Source organism: Thermobia domestica, chromosome 6 (assembly GCF_964235325.1).
Source record: "Thermobia domestica chromosome 6, izTheDome1.hap1.1, whole genome shotgun sequence".
Classification (NCBI taxonomy): Eukaryota; Metazoa; Arthropoda; class Insecta; order Zygentoma; family Lepismatidae; genus Thermobia; species Thermobia domestica.
The window spans coordinates 52,651,774-52,672,688 of record NC_137459.1 but is presented as its reverse complement, the minus strand read 5'-3'; the positions used below and the strand labels follow the sequence as shown (position 1 = coordinate 52,672,688).

The window sequence follows — 20,915 nt, the reverse complement described above, 5'->3', positions numbered from 1 at the left end:
ACTACACACTTGAAACCAAGGCACAGTCCAAACAGTGGGTTGCCAGCGGGGAATCTGCACCAAAGAAGGCGAAGACCGTTCCTTCAGCCGGGAAAGTGATAGCGACTGTCTTTTGGGATTCTCAAGGCATAATCCTCATCGACTATTTAGCAAAGGGGAAACTATTACAGGTGAATATTATTTATCGTTATTGGACAGTTTAAAAACTGAGCTGGAAGAAAAACGTCCACGATTAGCCCTCAAAAAAGTTCTTTTCCATCACGACAATTCCCCAGTGCACTCATCTGTCATTGTAGCCGCAAAATTGATGGAATTAAAATCCCAACTCCTTCCGCATCCCACTTATTCACCAGATTTGGCCCCCTCGGAGTACTATTTGTTTCCCGATCTGAAGAAATGGTTGGCGGGACGCAGATTTTCGTCGAACGAGGAGGTGGTTGCAGCAACTAGTGCCTATTTTGCAGAGTCGGAACAATCATATTATTTAGAGGGGATCAACCAACTGGAGCAGCGTTGGACGAAGTGTATCAGCCTCAAAGAAAACTACGTTAAAAATAAAATAATGTTATCACTGAAAATGCAGTAGTTTTTAATTTTGCACGGACTTATCAAACCACCCTCGTAATGCCACGTCCTGTGTTGTATTTAGGAACAATGTATTTATGAAAACACCCTCTTTTAAACTCAATCTAACATCTCGTTCTTGGACAAATCTAGCATTACACGTTTCCTCTTGGACGCTATGACTGAACTCAGCAATACGCAACAATCATTTTTCTACGTTTCAAAATCTCAAATACGAATTTCAAATTTCGCACATTATTCGCATGGAATCAAGAGTCCTCGTGATAAGTATAACGTAAAAGAGAAAGAGAACTGAGATTAATGAAAGTGTTGCAGTGTAAAATGAAATGAAATCTTTGAGTTTTGGGTCCCACGGTTATGCCGGTTAGGCTAAAGGAGATGGTGATGATGGGTAATGAATGAAATGTTGGAATGAAGAAAGTGGGAGGAAACGGGAGAACCCCGAGGAAACCCACGCACGCGGTGTTTGTCCACCACAAAGTTCACTTGGCGGGGGCTGGGATCAAACCCGGGACCCCAAACACCAGAGATGAACGCTCTAGCACTGAGCCACCGCGGCCCCGTGTTGCAGTGTGTTAAGTATGTTTAACCCTTTCGAGACAGGAGTGGTATACATACAGCCGATTTTTTTTCGCTGGAAACAGGTGTGGTATATAAACACAACATCTGGACAGGAGGACAGCTGCCTTTTATAACTTAAGCCTAATTTAAGTTTAGCTTGCTAAATAAGTCATTTAACACCCAATCACAGGCTTGGATGGCTTTTAAGGCGAATATTATTATTATTATATCTATGAAGAAAGACTGATAGCATTCCCCAAACCCTTTAGATATGGGAGTGGCATATAAAGACAGTCTATCAGTTCATTGAGGAAGTGTGTGGTATATAAACACATGTACGGAGAGGACGGGTGTGATTTATAAAGTCTCATTTGCCTAATATATCATTCTTTGTATTACAATATAATAACAATTCAATTTGGATTCTTGTATTGTTTTCGACTCTGAAGAAAAAATAATTTAAAATGACGTCCCTAAAGGGTTAACGATGCTAATTTTTGATTAAATAGTGGGATAGCTTAGCGAAAAAATATTTCACTTCCGGATACCAGTCTGTCCTTTTCAGCGCAGTAAGTATAGGTCATAAGAAATCGAAAAAGACCGGGACACAGGTTTTCTCTGGTCTGGGGTGACCCATGCTGCCATTTTCCAAAATGGCCGTTCTGTACCACAAAGTGTAGGTGTAAGTCAGGTGCAAGTATCTCAAATGAGCAATATCGGTGTCTATTTATTGGTTTTTGATGACGCCGAGTCGATTGGAATAGTTTCTTAACATGTAAAATACATAATGAATGACAAAGCGCTATTTTTAAAGATGGCGGACCTATAATGCTATTTATGGAAGTAAATCAGGGAGTAAAAGTCCTACAAGTGTAAATTTGGTGTCAATTTATAGGTTTTCGAGGTCACTGAGTTAATTGAAACAGTTTTTGGAATGGTGAGACATATGCTTGATTGCCGGAAGCCGCAATGTTCAAAAATGGCCGACGTATAAGGCTCAAGCTGAGCATAAATCAGGAAGGAAAAGCGTTACATGTGTAAAATTCATGTCCATTTATAGGTTTCAGAGGTGACTCAATTTATTAGAACATTTTAAAGTTGTTTAATACTAAAACAAATACATTTACATTTATTAAGTGCATTTACAATAGTTAATAAAGGAAAAAGTTGTGAACAATTTGAACTTAATTTTACGAAAAATCAGCTGTAGAGCAGTGTCCTTCGCATGTGCACAGTTGGAAGCATGGTAAACTCTTTTTCACACACTTGCATGTAGAGCAGCGCTTTTTGCAAGAACATGCAACGAGTTGCTTACAACTTTTGGATATGTCTGGAATTGTTGTCCAAATAGGTGTATACTGATCTCCACTTCGTTTCCATCCATACCTGTCTGGATCTGGTGTCATATATTCATGATTTGTACAATTGTGCCATAGTTTTGCTTGCAAAGCAGCACGCTTTATATGCTGAATAAGTGCATTCTTCGTAGGTGGTATGTTTTCTATTGCGCGATTTTTCTTCGTGTACAGTATCCGTCTACACTCGTTCACATCATTCAAGTGAGACGTTCTATCATGTAAGAGAACGACATACCGCTCAATAACAGCAAGCACCTCTTCCTTTACCTCAAAACCCATTTCGTACATATGTTGAAATGCTGAATCCATTTCTCTGTACTGCATCCATGCTTTCCACGCCGTTCGTTTGCCTATTCCACAGAATGCTGACACTGTGTCACACCCACTAAAAGCATGAAATGCAGGTAGATTTTTCTGGATCTGGGGACATAGGCAAATATCATGAACTGCGATATAGTGCCTGAACTTTCCATAATCAATCCATAGTTCATCAAGGTGCTGTATCTTGCTAAACACACCGATCGCAATTACTACATCTGTGTCTACAATTCGAATACATACTTTTCTGTGACCATGCTCAGCTGCATGTTTGACGTGTAACATAAGTCACCCATCTGCTTCCTCATGTCATGATGGTGAAATACCACTCACATCTAGCACTAAGGATGAAGTCACAACATTCTCGCCAACAGTACACACAACCTCTTTACCATCATATATTTCCTGGATGAGCAGCTCCGCTAGAAGCGTAAATAACTGTTCTTTGTTGCTGCCTTCTTTCAGAAAGTAACTAAAATTTCTAGGAACTTGAGTATATGGCCGAACACGTACGTAAACGCCTCTATTGCATTTTTTCTCTGCCTCGTATCGCTCTTAAGAGAAGTGGACTTGTACGTATCAAAGACGACATTTACTCGAGTTACGGTCTTCAACACATAATTCATATATGGTTTTAAACCTTAGTGGAAGTAGTCTTGAAACGTTTTAGATTTACCGACCTTAAGAATGTGCACTATAGCCGCACCATCTAGAACAGTAGCACTGAAGTCAGGTGCGTCAAATCTCTCCTTCTCTTCGATGTTAATACACTCCAGTACGTCTTGTTTGTTAGCAGATTGACGTAGTCTTCCGTTGTCAGAGAGAGAGGGGGGACATGGTTGGTTCTCGTGAGCAAAGAACTGATAAATATCACTTTCACGTGATTGCGATGCGATGAACAATTTACAAAAAGAGATTTGAAACTCTTCGCAAATTCACTGTCTTCTCGTTTGTGGCACATTTCTTCTTTGCGGGTGTATTGAATATTGAAATATTGTTTTTCGGAATGACATCGTGTATCGAGAGTTTAATATAATCGAGACAATTTGTTACGTATTCCTCATACTGCTGAAGTACCTTCTCATGCAATTCTTTAAATTTTTGTCTCATTTCATCTTTTGGCATTATCTGCCGAATGTCAATTGATACCAACACATCGCCTTCAAATGGATTTCCATGTTCGTTTAGAGCAGCAATAAAATTTCTCACGTGTTTCCGAAATCTTTCATTATGAACATTAGTATCTTCGTGATGATCCAGTGGTCGCGATGATGTTGATTGCGGTTGGAAAACTATACTCTCCTCGGAATTGGATAACATTGCAGAAAGTGTAGGACCTCCCAACATCCACTTCAATAAAGCGTCTTTGTTATCCAGAATTCCTATGACACCTTCATTTCCTTTCACAAGCTTATTGTTTTGTTTGTGGTATTGGTCATCTGGGATAGATGAAAACAATGCTCAGTTCTAAAACTAGTAAAATGGCCGTTGCAGAATTCCGCGTAAATCTCTGGATGTCTGATTGGTAACTCCTTCAGAGTGCGAACAAATACAGGCAACCACCGAAAATAATGAACAGCATCCAGGGCAAATGTCCATGGGCATAGAAGTTCTAATGTCTCCAAAAACATGTGGTAATTAGATGTTCGGATGCTAAAAATGAAGCATAGAAGCAAACTTTCCAGCTCCATGACTTGATTCCAGAAATTTTAACACTGGGAAATGTCATTGTCATTGTATATATTTGGGAGGGAGCAATGTGCAGTTATAAAAATTTTCTTGAAAAACCCTGATAAATAATAAAGATACGCCAGGGAAATACGGTCATGCCACACCATATTAATTTCCTTGAGATTTTACTACCAAAAATAGATGCGAAGCAGTTTTACTAATGAGACTATATTGATAAATGTCAGATTGTAAGGAATTTATCTGACCATTCCAAAAACTGTTCCAATCAACTCAGTGACCTCGAAAACCTATAAATTGACACCAAATTTACACTTGTAGGACTTTTACTCCCTGTTTTAGTTCCATAAATAGCATTATAGGTCCGCCATCTTCAAAAATGGCGGCTTTGTCATTCATTATGTATTTTACATGTTAAGAAACTATTCCAATCGACTCAGCGTCACCAAAAACCAATAAATAGACACCGATATTGCTCATTTGAGATATTTACACCTGACTTACACCTACACTTCGTGGTACAGAACGGCCATTTTGGAAAATGGCAGCCATGGGTCACCCTAGACCAGAGAAAACCTGTGTCCCGCTCTTTTTCGATTTCTTATGACCTATACTTACTGCGCTGAAAAGGACAGACTGGTATCCGGAAGTGAAATATTTTCCCGGCTTCGGAGGTTTAGCTATCCCACTAAAATTGTGATTGTGCTGTCGTGTAAAAAGATGGTTTATTAGCTCCTCTGTTTGTAAAATACCCTTACCGTAAAACCAGCAGTGCTTCAATCCAAACTTCGGTTTCAAAATGTAAGAAGGAACATCAGGCACTAGGTCGCTAATTAAGCCAGCCAGAGCAATGAATGAAGGACATCCCCATGCATAGCACGAGTAAAATCGAAAGCGACGAATTTCTTGTTCCTTGTCCATACCTGCTGGTCGAAGATCACTGCAAAGAATTAAAAATAATAATAATAATAACAATTTCAGCTTTCCTTTTCACGACAATCCTAATCACTGAAAATCAATTATATGTTCCACTTACTTCAGTCCAACTTTTACAGTTGACAGCTATTTCTTCCAATTAGCATTGCTCTCATGGGCACCCGGAGGGATGCAGGGAGGTCCGAGCCCCCTGGCTCATGAAAATTACTTAAGATTTCCTTAATACAAATAAAAAAAAAAAAAAAACCAAACGTAATATGCAACCAGGGATTTGAGCTCTCCATAGAAAATTTTATTCGGGCGCCCATGATTGCTCTTGACTTTTTTGTATTGCTTTTATACATATTTCACAGCTATTCCTCAAGAATTCATAAAAAATAACAATATCTTAGACCAATATTCACACAATACTAGAAACACAATGATTAATGCTTATTATTTATTAGCGAGACAGAATAACAGCAAAATAGGAATATTTTTATGCTATATGGGTTTCATAAGGAAGAGTGAAGTTTCCTTCGTAACATATATACTTGTTGATGCAAGTTCGATTTGTATTGCAATTACGTAAATCCTAATACAATCGCTACTAAATAACTTTCTACAACATCAAGACCGAGTCAAGCAGCACTAAAGCGATGGACTCATTCATCCCAATTCATTACGTCATTAGACAAAATTTTTAGTTAATTTCCATTACTTTTGTTTCCCCAAAGACACCTATGAATGGATTTTCAAAGTTGAACAAAAGTTAAATGCCCGAACCTCACCAATGTTGAAAATTTGATCGAGAACGGTCGGGTGGTTCAAGAGATTAAGAGTCACAAACATAGTCACTTTCAATTTTACAATATAGATTATAGGATTCTTGATGTAATTTTGATTTATGAAATATAAACAAAATCGTTCGAGATACTTGAGGAAATCGAAAATTTTAATTTCTACGCTCCAGTAAACCACAGTCATTTTGGGTGTTAGGAAGAAAATTCGACCCGATCCCTTTAGATAATTCTATAAAAACTATAAAATGTTAGGTTTATATGTTTGTGGTCAAGAAAACTTTATGTTTGTGGCCAATCATTTCGACAATGAGATTTCGAAAACCACAAGTGCTACAAACGTGTCGTTTTCGCTGCTCGATTCCACATTTTGAGTAGATTTGCCAATTTTCATTCGATTTAAAAAAAAAAAAAGTATTTCTCTATTCCACATTTTAGGCGTCGTTTTGACCGTATTAGCTTAATATTACAACTAGGATGTTAAGGTTGATACCCTTTTGAAAGGCAACCAGCAGAGGAGCTACGTATAGCGGGTTAATGGACATTTCAGGCGCTTTGTTTTAATCTGAATGACAAAACCTATTGCAACCTGGCAACTTCGAAGGCTTGTGGACCCACAATAAGGTGTACTCGGGTATGGAATTACAAGAAAAAAATATTTGCATTTGCTATCATCTATTGCTCTACTTGCGTTTCGTAAAGGGACTTGCATAGATATAGTGAGAAGTGAGAAGGAAGCTCATATTAGAACTGTGCGCTGTGTAAATACCGCAGGTTCAGATAGTAAAAACTTTAAAATCTGGTCTCAACATGGTGAACAGTATGACTTCTACTACCCAAGTGTATATGTTTATATCGGAACGAACAGATGGACACACATCCAAAAATTCCTTTCTCGACAATGTAGGGGCCACGAAACGTGTAAATCCGTTGAAATATGAATAAAAAAAAAAAAAAAAATCACCACACTTTCTTATCTCTTATTGCACGGGAATGTAAAAATCGTGTATATATTGTAAATTTTTGAACACGGCTCTAACGATGCTATTTAGCCTGAATTTCACAAATCTGTACGTCATTAACAGCCCTACAATATAGTGTATCTCTTTTCTCACGATAAAATCTACAAGGAGTAATTGAATCTTTAGGGCGAGTTTTCTTCGAAGTTTTCTGAAAACGTACATTATAATTTCGTTCAAACTACATAAATATACGGCCTAATTTAAGAAATAGGAGCGAGATAATTTAGGGCAATACCCTGTGCCTTTTTTTAAATCTTTGATTGACGGTTTCATTGTATGAATGGCCTGGAGTGTTAATGAAGAAAGTAATAGAAGGCCTAGAGTATTTCTTTGGCCTTCCATTACCTTCTTTATTACAACCAAATATTGCGGAAATTCAACGAAAATTGCAATGTAAAAACTTATTGGTCTCGAAATTCATTAAAACAGTGGTTCTCAAACTTTCCGATAATGCGGACCCCTTTGCGATGCTGTCTGAGATTTCACATGCTTTTTTTTTTTTTTTTTTTTTTTTAAATATACTAATTAGAATTACCACTGACAAGAAAATGATCAAGAAAAATAACACAATAAGTAATTTACTCTAAAGATACATGATTAGACTATTTCCTAGTGAACGTAATCTCAATAGAAAATACAGTAATTTCCAAGGCTAAAAATCAATATATAAGGAAATCTACTTGATAAACAATACTCTAAAATGTGGGGTCACTAATGTGAGGAATGAAATTCTTTGTGTTTTTCCATAATTGCATTCAAATCTGGAGTAAGTTTTGCTACCATCAATCTTAGGTCCGATTCCATATTAAGACGATTTTGCTTTAAGGTTTTAATACTGCAAAAAGCAGAAAAGGTCTATTCACATAAGTAACTGGTACAGAAAGGCATCAAATGTTGCTATATATATATATATATATATATATATATATATATATATATATATATATATACAGGGTGGGCCATTTTAACTAATCCACGGAAATATCTAAAAAATGATAAAACATAGAAGAAATGTTTGAAGTACACGTTATATATTGCTAAGGGGGAAAACCATTCCGCCAAAAGTACCCCTCCCCACCCCCCTGAAATGGGGGTAACGGAGGTAACTTTGAAATGTCAAATGGGAACATGGGTCGAGTAATACCTCGTTCGAAAGGTCTTGGAAAACTAAGTAACGCTGTACCAAAATTTGTTTCATATGGAGCACCAGTTTCAAAATGGTCGCCATGATATAGTTCGGAAACTCCAGTAGCCGTAGTATGAAAACCATGGGAGGTAGATGAATGGAACAAAATTGAAATACGTAAATATCATAGGGCATATCGAATGATGTGACCCCTGCGATCCCAGCGTCTTTCCTGAAGGGATCTTGTGAGCTAACTTCAAAATTTCAATGTCCGACCGGACAACGGTTCGGGCGTACGCTTGACCTACCCAATGCTGTTTGGAAGGCAGACTTCAGGGATAGAGAATTAGTGCACTCAGTTAATGCGGATTGCCACGGTCAAGGGCGCCCATAAGGGGGGCAAGGGGAGCTCTCGCCCCCCCCTAGAGGAAATTGTGCTTCGGAATATCGAAAACTCAATAGAATTTTTAGAATAGCTACAGCAAAATTTTAAACTATATTTGAAATGTCGCTTTTTCTTGCCTCCCTTGGAAACCACAACATGGGCGCCCTTGGCCACAGTTACATTTTGATTAAATATTAGCACTCATGTCATATTGTGAGCTTGAGGGACGAAACAGTGTGTACATATATCCCCGAAATGCTTTCCGAATAACCAGCACGCATTGCATAAAAGTTTCTGTGGCGACGGAGATTAGCAAATTCACACGTTTGTAAGTTCCAGCAACAGCATTATTCGACAACTTCTTTCGTATAACGTTCCTTCTATTTTCGCATCAAATCATACTTAGCCATACAGATATGCGTTACCATTCAAATAAAATTTCACCTTTTTTATAGTCACTACAGCGTCATCCTTACAAACAAATGTTTCAACCATACCATACCTATTTGTAAGGTAGCCTTAATTTTGCGAATTAAAGTAGAGTTCTCATTTGAACTTTCACTGTTACTTTCCACCCCGCTCACATACAGAGCACAGGAAAAGATTATTTTGCAGGACTTGGATATCTCTCTATACATTATGGCAATTTTACTCTAACATGTTTATCTCTGTTGTATCATTCTCGAGCCTTGGAACGCCTCCGTGGTTTTCCTATTTAATTTTCGTTATTTTCATTTATCTCTACCCGTATTCATACTATGGGCACTAGACGTTTTCTTAGACACATTCACCATGTCTTGGCGATCATTTTGAAAACGGTGTCTCATGTCGAAAATATTCTTACAGAAGCTGTTTGATATTCATTTGTCTATGTAACATGATATTACTCGCTTCAAGTTGCTATTTGAAATTTTCAAGTTGGCCCCGGATACCTTTCAGTGGAGTCACCCCGACAACACCTCTCGATGTGCCTTACGTCAGTTACCTACTCCAGTTTTCTTCTGTTGATTTATCTCCAATCGCTTTCATACTACGGATACTAAACCTTTTCTCTGACACGGATACTATGTTTCGGCGGCCTTTTGAGAACACTGCCATTTCACCTCAATCGTTTTCTCCTGCAAGATGTTTGATTTTGCAAGATTTATCGAACGAGGTACCACTCGACTCATGTTACTATTTGAAATCTTGAAGTTAGCCCCCAAGACTTCTTCAGGGAGGTCACTGGGATCACAGGGACCACACTATTCGATATGCCCTATGATATTTACGTATTTCAATTTTGTTCCATTCATTTACCTCCCATGGTTTTCATACTACCGCTACTGGAGTTTCCAAACTATATCATGGCGGCCATTTTAAAACTGGTGCTCCATATGAAACAAATTTTGGTACAGCGTTACTTAGTTTTCCAAGACCTTTCGAACGAGGTATTACTCGACCCATGTTCCTATTTGACATTTCAAAGTTACCCCCCGTTACCCCCATTTCCGGGGGGTGGGGAGGGGTACTTTTGGCGGAAATGGTTTCCCCCCTTAGCAATATATAACATTTACTTCAAACATTTCTTCTATGTTTTATCATTTTTAGATATTTCCGTGGATTAATTAAAATGGCCCACCCTGTATATATATATATATATATATATATATATATATATATATATATATATATATATATATATATATTAGACAACTCTCCATACTCACAGCGCACACGCAACTAAAACCTATAAAGTTCATTTTCTTCGAAAACTTTTTTACGTGAAGTATCTCAGGGTAGTTCCAACAGCTGTTCTTGTTCTGTGTTAGAGAAATTCATACCTTGTATGTCATGGATTTCTACATTAGTGAAAGGATTTTCAATCCAACCATTACCAGGTTGTGGGACAGGGAAATATTGTCGAAAACTTGCAGCTAGGGCTTTCAAGTGTCCTACAAGTGTTTTGTGCATTTCAGCAGAGTTTTTCACCTGAAGAATCAATTAAGTCCTTGAATACTGGAAATGATGAGTAGTTATTGTTTTGTTCTCGTACTGCCCACAGTTGCAGTTTCTTAATCTTAAAAATACTTCTTGCATAACAGCTGCGAGTTACATTTTATTACATCTCATTTCAGATTTTAGGTGTCGCGGACCCTACTTTGAGAACCACTGCATTAAAGGATCCAGTAAGCGTTGCTGATTAGTTGTTCAAAAGCTGCGGTTACCTTCCACAATAAATAAATGAATAAAAACCGTGAAAGGGTCTTTCCTAGTAAGATAGTGAAATCGGCTCTTGATCCAAATTGGGTCGCTATTGACCCAAAATGTTATTCCTTGACCTAAAACTACCTAAAAAAAATTTTGACCTCCTACCCCCTCCCCTTACCGAATTATCGTATCATACATGCTCAAAATCGAATATTTTTATGAAAAAAATGGTGGGGGTGATCGAAAAATTTTGAGTTTCACAGATTGTAGATACTATCTAGATGTAAATGTGCATTTTTTTTTTCAAAACCATCGACGCGTATTTTCGTTATTTATTTGCGTGTTGAAAATTTCAAAAAAATTGTAGAAAAAAATTGGGGGTGGGGAAACGTCGCTGATATTTTGGTTTAAAAATTTGTTATACCCTTAGGTACAACAAATATTTTTTCGGGGCCTGAAAGTGATGGCATCATGGTCAAAAAGAAATAAAACTGAAAACAAACGTGTTTTTCGCGCACTTTTCTCACTGAGGGCCCCTTTAAACAATCCTTTGCCAGAGTTCACAACTTTCCTTTCTCTTGCGCCCTTCCCATTCTGTCGTTCTTCGGTTGCTTTGATTGTGTCCGTTTCGGAATAGAAACACCAAATATATCTCCGTAACAGTGCTTCCACTGCAACCGACTCTTGCACAACGAAGTTACAGATGGTGATCAGAAAAATGGAAACACCTGTAGTTGGCAACACGTCAGATGTATGGGTTGGCGGTAGTGTCGTGGCGCCCGCAGCGCCAGACCGCTGGTGGTGGTGTGTTACGTCGGTCTCCATACTACGTCAGGCGCAGTGGAACAGCAGTGTCCAGTGGCTGCAGCAGACGGAGGTAGTGTAAAATGGGAGACCTCTCAGATTTTCAAAGAGGGCAAATTGTTGGTGCGCGGTTATGTGGAGTGAGTGTGACGGCAGTGGCTACTGTGTTACGTGTGTCGCGTGGGACAGTGTTGAAGGTGATGACGGCTTACACAACACACGGGAAAACCACATCGGGGAAGCGGAACAGTGGGCGGAAGAAAATCATGAGTGACAGGTCACGCCGGGTATTAAAGCGCACTGTCACGCAGAACCGTCGTGCCACTGCGGAGCAAGTGACGGAGGAACTCAATCAGCACCTCCCCCACCCTGTTTCGACAATCACAGTCCGCCGCGAATTATATGACATGAACTTACGGGGTCGTGTTGCACGGGCCAAACCGCTCATCAGGGACTATAACGCTTTCGCACGCCGCAAATGGTGCCGCGACCATGCAACTTGGACCGTTGAGGACTGGAAACGTGTGATATGGTCAGATTAGTCATCCTTTACCCTATTCCCAACCACGGGCCATGTTTATGTGTGGAGAACGCCCAAAGAAGCTTATGATCTGCAGTGTCTCCGCCCAACTGTGAAACATGGCGGAGGCACGATGATGCTGTGGGCCGCCATATCATGGTTTTCATTGGGTCCTGTGGTCACACTTAGCGGACGAATCACTGCCAACGATTATGTCGCAATTTTAGGAGACCACTTGCATCTTATGGTCCGGATGTTGTTCCCGGACAATGACGCCATCCTCGAGGATGATAATGCACCCATTCACACAGCTGGCGTTGTTGCAGCGTGGTTTGAGGAACATCGTGATGAAGTTCAACACCTCCCCTGGCCCGCCCAATCCCCAGATCTCAACATAAATGAACATCTGTGGTCCGTCTTGGAAACACGACTCCGGCGACGATTTCCACCTCCATCCCTCTCACAGAACTGGCCGATGCCCTGCACGAGGAATGGTGTAAAATTCCACTTGCTACCATTCACGACCTCTATGCCTCCATCCCACGTCACATCAAGGCCTCTTCTGAAGGCGAAAGGTGGCCCGACACCATATTAATCTGGTAAGTTGCAATTTCGTTCAGGTGTTTCCATTTTTCTGATCACCATCTGTACACCACCCTCGCGTCGGCTCCTCGTATCTATCAGTGCTTGCTTCATTGGCCACACACACAGTGGCGTTCTCTATCGGCAGCGCTCTCTACAGCGAGCTGTGTAAGTTTGTTGTGCAAGAGTCGGTTGAAGTGGAAGCACTGTTACGGAGATGTATTTGGTATTTCTATTCCGAAATGGACACAATCGAAGCAGCCAAAGAACGACAGAAGCGGAAGGGACGCAAGAGAAATGAAAATTGTGAACTTTGGCAAAGAATTGATTGAAGAGGCCCTCACCTTGAGAGTTCAAAAATGGTGGGAAAACTGTGCGAAAAAAACACGTTTGTTTTTAGTTTTGTTTCTTTTTGACAATGTTGCCATCACTTTCAGGCCCCGAAAAAAAATACATGTTGTGCCTAAGGGTATAACAATTTTTTTAACCAAAATATCAGCGGCGTGTCCCTCCCCCCAATTTTTCCCTACATTTTTTGAAATTTTCAACACGCAAAAAATAAAGAAAATACACATCGATGGTTTTGAAAAAAATGCACATTTACATCTAGATAGTATCTACAATCTGTGAAACTTTCAAAATTTTTCGACCACCCCCACCAAAATTTTTTAAAAAAATATTCAATTTTGAGCATGTATGATACGATAATTCGGTAAGGATACGGGGTTAATTTTTTTAGGTAGTTTTAGGTCAAGGGTAACGTTTTGGGTCAATACCCAATTTGGATCAAGGGCCGTTTTCACTATCTTACTAAGAAAGACCCTTTATGCCTGAAAATCATTTACTTACTAGTTCTTTATTATTATGCATTATGCGTTTGCTTTAGATTTGTCCAATATCAATGCAGATGACTTCTAGTATTAAAGTTGATTAGCTGGACCTGCGCTCTCTACACAGCGCATCATTCACATATGAGCATGAATCTCCTTGTCATTACTCAAACCATCTGTACATGTCCCATTACAGACACAACTGAAAGATGTCAATAAAAATCGGCAAGGGGTACCACATAAAGGGGAGTTTTTTTCGATTATTTTATCAATATCTCGCATCGTTTGTAAGATTATGTCTACTTCCGGTTGGAGTTTCTAATTCATGTATGATCAATGTTTTCTTTCTTCTTGTATGCAGTATGTAATAAGCAAATACATTACATATACAATTAATTATAATGTCAGTGGTATATAGTGTTCATTGGGCAAAACACTCCAAACAATAAAGATTCAACTTAGACTGGGCAAATGGTTATCCTTCGTTTTTCATTATCATTTGGTCATGAAACAAACGCGTGAGCGGTATGCAACACCCGTATACGATTATGTGGTGTTGAAATTATAATGCGTAGGATATGATGCTTTAGTTTCTTTCTAATTTCAACACTTCCAGTATACTCGTAAAAATGTAATAAAGAAATAATGGCCATGTTTTGTAAATATTCAATTAAAACTGGACAATCTACATAAAATTTTCAATCGGTCAGTGAAAACGTCATCTTTCTAGAGCCTGTAGTTTCCGAGATCTCATTGTCGAAAGGATTGGCCACAAACATATAAACGTCCACAAACGTACAGTATAAAAGAACTCCAAAGATGGCAGCACAATTCATTTGCATTGATTTTGGAAAAGGCTTATTAAAATACAAAGGCTTTGAACAATAATTTTATATCATAAACTTTATGAAAAAGATATAGTTAACTAATTTAAACTATTTAAAGTACAAATACTTAAAATGTTTGTCTCTGTTAAACGTGAAATCACACATAACCGTAAATGAAAGATTTGAAAGCTAAAGTTATAGGTTGGAGCTCAGTCGCTTTTAAGTGCTACTGTAGCATTTTAATAGATAGATAGATGAAGAATGTAAAATTGATCAATTCGGGATACAATTTATTATTGTCTGTATCCCCCCCCCCCTCAAAAGCATAAGTGAAGCTATGCATATTGTAACTTAATCAAAGCCCTCTGTTCTTAAAAAAATACCTTCTACCAGGCCAAAATAGTTTAACAGAAGGGACCCAATGGTCTGTCGAACAGACAGACTCTTTTGTGAATTATTTTTCACTTACCGGAACGTCCACCAGATGTTGAAACACATCACGTTCAGCCAGCAAAACGCTGCTAGGAAGAAGAAGTGCATCGGGTGTGCTAGAAAATAGAAATAAACAAAGCAAATGCAATAAGTAAATATTGAACTGTTATTAGTATCTGATTATTTTCAGCCTTAATTAAGCATATCATTATTACAAATTTATAGACCAAGATTAATCATCAAAACTTTCTAGACACCATAGGTGCTGAGGCTTCCCAAAAGTTTGCTTGGGACCCCTCAGGATGTAAATACATTTGCTTGGAAACCTGAACGCCCCTAACATTATACAGGAAACGGAGCCATTGCTGGACATGTGACCCTGAAGGCATAGATTCGTGGGATGTGTGGTCAGCATATCGCGAGTCTAACCTCCGTTGTTTCTGGTTACTTGACCGAAGTCCGCTACTTTTTTTTTCTTTAAGTAACTTCTAAATTGTGTTCACGATATTAAGTGATCGACGTAGTGTTCAAACCACCCCATTTTCTCCTCAAGTTATTTATTCAAGTACTAACCAGTTCTGACACAGCCTTGTTTTATCACCTGATGGATTTTTTTGAAGTATAATGAATTTTGTTAAATATCAGTATTAATACCAAAGATGGTTGACCGATGGTTGACGCGAAAAAACTTATTTTATTTTCGATGGTCGTATATGTGGCTCGGATTCTAAATTAAGCTGCAAATCCGTACAATCACAAAAAGTGGCAAAGAACTCAAAAATATTTCTATTCAAAAGAGTACTGACTGACTGATCAACGTCTAAGCTAAACTGCTTAAGACAAACTTGAAATTTGGACATCACATACAATTTGTGACGTAAGATACCACTAAGGAGGAATTTTTGGAAGTTCGATGTAAAATAGGGCTGCACTTGTTATAAGACGTTCATATCTCGGAATACCTTAAAGTAGCTAAGCGGTTAGCTTAAGCGCCTTTGGCGTGGGAGAGACGGGATCGATTCCCGGCAGGAGCTCATGTGGTTCAGATTTCACGTTAAGCTGTAGGTTCACGTCTCATATAGCCTCGCTACTGAAATGGACGCTAAACTTAAATCAGAATCCCTTAAGTTTGGAAACATGAAATTCCGTTTCAGGTTTTTTTGATATTTGGTCTGGTAGGGGAGAAGAGTGAGAGTGGTTCACTAAAGTACTGATACGAGTCGTTCAAATTTCGTGCATGTTTGTTTTAGTTTCAGTCTACAAGAGATGTGGATCTACTACAACTTAACGTAGGATTCAGAATCATATGAGTTCTCACCATGAATCTAATGTAGATCTCATGCGCCGAAGGTGAATACGCTGACCATGTATTCACGACGGAGTTCTGGAATCCATTTGTAAATTAGATTTAACATCAAATTATCCTCTGTAAAGCGGAAATACTATCGTATTGATATAAGAAGACCACACAATACTTTGAACTGTTCGAAGTTAAACCGGAAGATTTATGTGACTCAAAAATGTGATTTGACATCCTTTTAACACAAAAGTCGGAAACACTTTTGCAAAGTTCATCTTTTTGCAACACAGGGATATCAACTGCAGTTGGCAACCCAGAAAAATGAAAGGAAATGGTTAAGTTAGGGACGATTTACTTTCCCTACTCATCACTGAATGCACTTCGCTCACGAGTGTGTCAGTCGAGCTTGCGTGGGTGAATGTGAGGCCCAACAACACTGTTAGGGAGACAAGTAACTTAGTGGAGCGGGGAGGGAAAAATGACGAAACTTGCCAGTTCTGAGATTTCGTACCTTGTTCGGAGTTTAGGTGCGGATCTACACAGACAAAGCTTCCAGCCGTCAGGCCAAATAATCCCTCATTACATGGAGCACGAAACTAAAATAATGTCCCCTTTCATGACATTCTTGTAAAACGCTCTGACAACAACACAATGGATTTATGCGTATTTGGAATTTCAAAACTGTCTAACATAACCTCACTGTCCTCTGTGAAACCTGTAGGGAGGAATGGGAATTAATGTTTGTGCTCCAAAGTAATTTGTTGCAGTGGACATTGCGATGTTGGGTAATAGTCCATAATGCTGGTGGTCTAATAGAACACAACCAGTAGTGGTGATACGGTTTTCCTTAGAGTAAGATACTTTGAAAATCGTACGAATATAATTCGACTAACCTTCTGCATTAGCGTCTATGCAGTGTTTGAAAAACATTAGATCCTTTAACAGAAAACTAGAAATTCAGAAATGATTCTTATTGACATATGATATTGAATAAGAGTAAAAAATTGGAATTGGCTGTGTTATACTGCAAAGGTTCTCTTGCGCCCGCCAGCGTGAAAATTTAGTAACGAGTCTCCGAGAAAAATCAATATAATTTAGAAAGTATGAGAGCGCAGTGACAAAAGCACAATGGTAAAATTAGAAACAATGGGAGATTAATCTTCTCTAGCAGGGGCAACGCAGAAAATGTAAAGAAAAGCTCAAGTTAATACAAAAGATAAAGTCAAACACATTTCGGGATTGTTACTTGAATTTAAGAACGAATTAAGTGACAAAACACAGTTGGAGCAAAACACATAAGAGGGAGGGAGAAACAAGTTAAGTATAAAAACTACGACAAGCACAATGCAGGTAGGCAATGGAGGTGACGAAGAAACCACTTGGGTTGGGAGATCATTCGATGATCACCTCCGAACAGTGTTGATAGGTCTGCTGTTAAGACAGAGTTGATCATGATGAGGATAATCCACAAACATACTATGAATACTTTGTCTGGTTCGACAGGGCGCACATAATACCCCCGTGAAGTTAGCGACCAAAAGTTTAATAAATCGATATTTTTTTAGAGTTCTGAGTAGCACTCAAAGAGTTCTAGAGTTCTTGATAGGTTAGACCAATAGTTCTGGGTAAATAAAGATTTTATAGCGATTTTAAAATTTTGGTGCTAACTTCACGCAACACCAAAAATCTTAAAATGTCTTTATTTTTTTAGAGTTCTGAGTAGCACTCAAAGAGTTCTAGAGTTCTTGATAGTTTAGACCAATAGTTCTGGGTAAATAAAGATTTTATAGCGATTTTAAAATTTTGGTGCTAACTTCACGCAACACCAAAAATCTTAAAATGTCTTTATTTTTTTAGAGTTCTGAGTAGCACTCAAAGAGTTCTAGAGTTCTTGATAGGTTAGACCAATAGTTCTGGGTAAATAAAGATTTTATAGCGATTTTAAAGTTTCGGTGCTCACTTACGCAACACCAAAAATCTTAAAATCTCTATTTTTTTAGAGTTCTGAGTAGCACTCAAAGAGTTCTAGAGTTCTTGATAGATTAGACCAATAGTTCTGAGTAAATAAAGATTTTATAGCGATTTTAAAGTGTCGGTGCTAACCACGTAAAAACAAAAATCTTTAAATCTCTATATTTTTTTAGAGTTCTGACTAGCACTCAAAGAGTTTTATAGTTCTTCCTAGGTTAGTCCAATAGTTCTGGGTAAATAGAGATTTTATAGCCATTTTAAAGTTGAGGAGCTACCCTCACGCAAAAACAAAAATAATAAAATGTTTATATTTTTTGGAGTTCTGAGTAGCACTCAAAGAGTTCTAGAGTTCTAGCTAGGTTTGACCAATAATTCTGGGTAAATAAAGATTTTATGTTGATTTTAATGTTTCGCAGCTAACTTCAGGAAAAACCAAGAATCTTAAGATATCTATACTTTTTTAGAGTTCTGAGTAGTTCTCAAAGAGTTCTAGAGTTCTTGCTAGGTTAGACCAATAGTTCTAGGAAAATAAAGAATTTAACACGACTTTAAAGTTTCGCTGCTAACTTCACGTAAAAGCAAAAATGATAAAATATCTATATTTTTTAGAGTTCTGAGTAGCACTCAAAGAGTGCTAGAGCTCCTGCTAGGTTAGAGCAATAGTTCTGCGTAAATAAAGATTATATAATGATTTAAAGTTTCGGTGCTACCTTCACGCAACACCAAAAATCATTAAATGTCTATATTTTTAGAGTTTTGAGTAGCACTCAAAGAGTTCTAGAGTTCTTGATAGGTTAGACCAATAGTTCTGGGTAAATAAAGATTTTATAGCCATTTTAATGTTGAGGAGTTACCTTCACGCAAAAACAAAATTCATAAAATCTCTATATTTTTTAGAGTTCTGAGTAGCACTCGAAGAGTTCTAGAGTTCTTGATAGGTTAAACCAATAGTTGCGAGTAAATAAAGATTTTATAGCGATTTTAAAGTTTCGGCGCTGACTTCACGTAGAACCAAAAATCCTAAAATCTCTATCCTTTTTAGAGTTCTGACTAGCACTCAAAGAGTTCTAGAGTTCTAGCTAGGTTAGACCAATAGTTCTGAATAAATAAAGATTTTATAGCGACTTTAATGTTTCGCTGCTAACTTCACGTAAAACCAAAAATCTCAAAATGTCTATATTTTTTTAGAGTTCTGAGTAGCACTCAAAAAGTTCTAGAATTCTTGCTAGATTAGACCAATAGTTCTAGGAAAATAAAGATTTTATCGCGACTTTAAAATTTGCAGCTAACTTCACGTAAAACCAAAAATTTTAAAATATCTATATTTTTTTAGAGTTCTGAGTAGCACTCAAAGAGTTCTAGAGTTCTTGCTAGGTTAGACCAATAGTTCTAGGAAAATAAGGATTTTATAGCGATTTTAAAGTTTCGCTGCTAACTTCAATTAAAATCAAAAATCTTAAAATCTCTATATTTTTCTAGAGTTGTGAGTAGCACTTCAAGAATTCTAAAGTTTCTCATGAAAAGTTAGAACAATTGTCGCAAAATAAGATGATAAATGGGAAATAAATGTTTCGTCATAATCTGATCACACATGCAATCGTTGGAAATCATTAACAAGTATATAACATGTGCCTAATAAAATTCAAACAATGTTACCCAAAGCATAGAAATCGACAATTGCAGGTGCGTGAAGTTGGCAGGACCACTAACAGCTCAAATTCTGAAACTCGGTGCAGAATTTGAGTAGAATTTGAGCTCTCAGAAAAACCAACTCCCAGAATTTGGGCTTTCAATTTAAAGGCTCTAAGTCCATGTGGAAGGTGGGCCTGCCAACTTCACGCTCCAGGACCACCGAAAGCTCAAATTCTCAAACTCCGTCCAGATATTCACTAGAATTTGAGCTTTCAAAAAAAAAAAAAAAAAAAAAAAAAACAACTCCAGAAATTTGAGCTTTCGACTTAAAGGGTCTAAGATCACTTAAAAGCTGCAATTTTGAACACATAGTACCAAGACACCAATAGTTCAAATTCTGATACTCCGTGCACATATTGAGTAGAATTTGAGCTCTCAGAAAAAACAACTCCCGGAATTTGATTAATGATTTCCAACGATTGCATGTGTGATCAGGAGATCAATTTAAATGCTCTAAGTCCATTTGAAAGGTGGTCCTGCCAACTTCACGCTGCAGGACCACCGAAAGCTCAACTTCTCAAACTCAGTCCAGATATTCAGTAGAATTTGAGCTTTCAAAAAATCAACTAACGGAATTTGAGCTTTCAATTTAGAGGGTCTAAGTCCACTTCTAAACTGCGCCACTAACAGCTCAAATTCTGAAAATCGGTGCAGAATTTGAGTAGAGCTTTAGCTCTCAGAAAACCGACTCCAAGAATTTGATGTTTGAATTTAAAGGCTCTAAGTCCATTTGAAAGTTGGTCCTGCCAACTTCACGCTGCAGGACAACCGAAAGCTCAAACTCGGTCCAGATATTCAGTAAAATTTGAGCTTTCAAAAAAAACTAACTCCCAGAATTTGAGCTTTCAATTCAAAGGGTCTAAGTCCACTTAAAAGCTGCAATTTTGAACACATCGTACCAGGACACCAACAGCTCAAATTCTGAAACTCGGTGCAGATGTTGAGTAGAAATTAAGCTCTCAGAAAAACCAACTCCTAGAATTTGAGCTTTCAATTTAAAGGTTCTAA

The 20,915-nt window shown here is 38.0% G+C and overlaps 1 protein-coding gene across 2 annotated transcripts in view; it reads right to left on the bottom strand.

Moving 5' to 3' along the window:
• LOC145687991 (putative G-protein coupled receptor Mth-like 1) overlaps positions 1 to 20,915 on the bottom strand; it is a 199,732-nt gene that overhangs the window by 28,029 nt on the left and 150,788 nt on the right. For both annotated transcript variants that reach the window (XM_081761644.1, XM_081761643.1), the window contains 2 exons: positions 14,982 to 15,060; positions 5,270 to 5,451 (listed from right to left, as the gene is read on the bottom strand). In XM_081761644.1, coding sequence (XP_081617770.1) covers positions 5,270 to 5,451; positions 14,982 to 15,060 — 261 coding nt within the window. The remainder of the gene's footprint in view (positions 1 to 5,269; positions 5,452 to 14,981; positions 15,061 to 20,915) is intronic.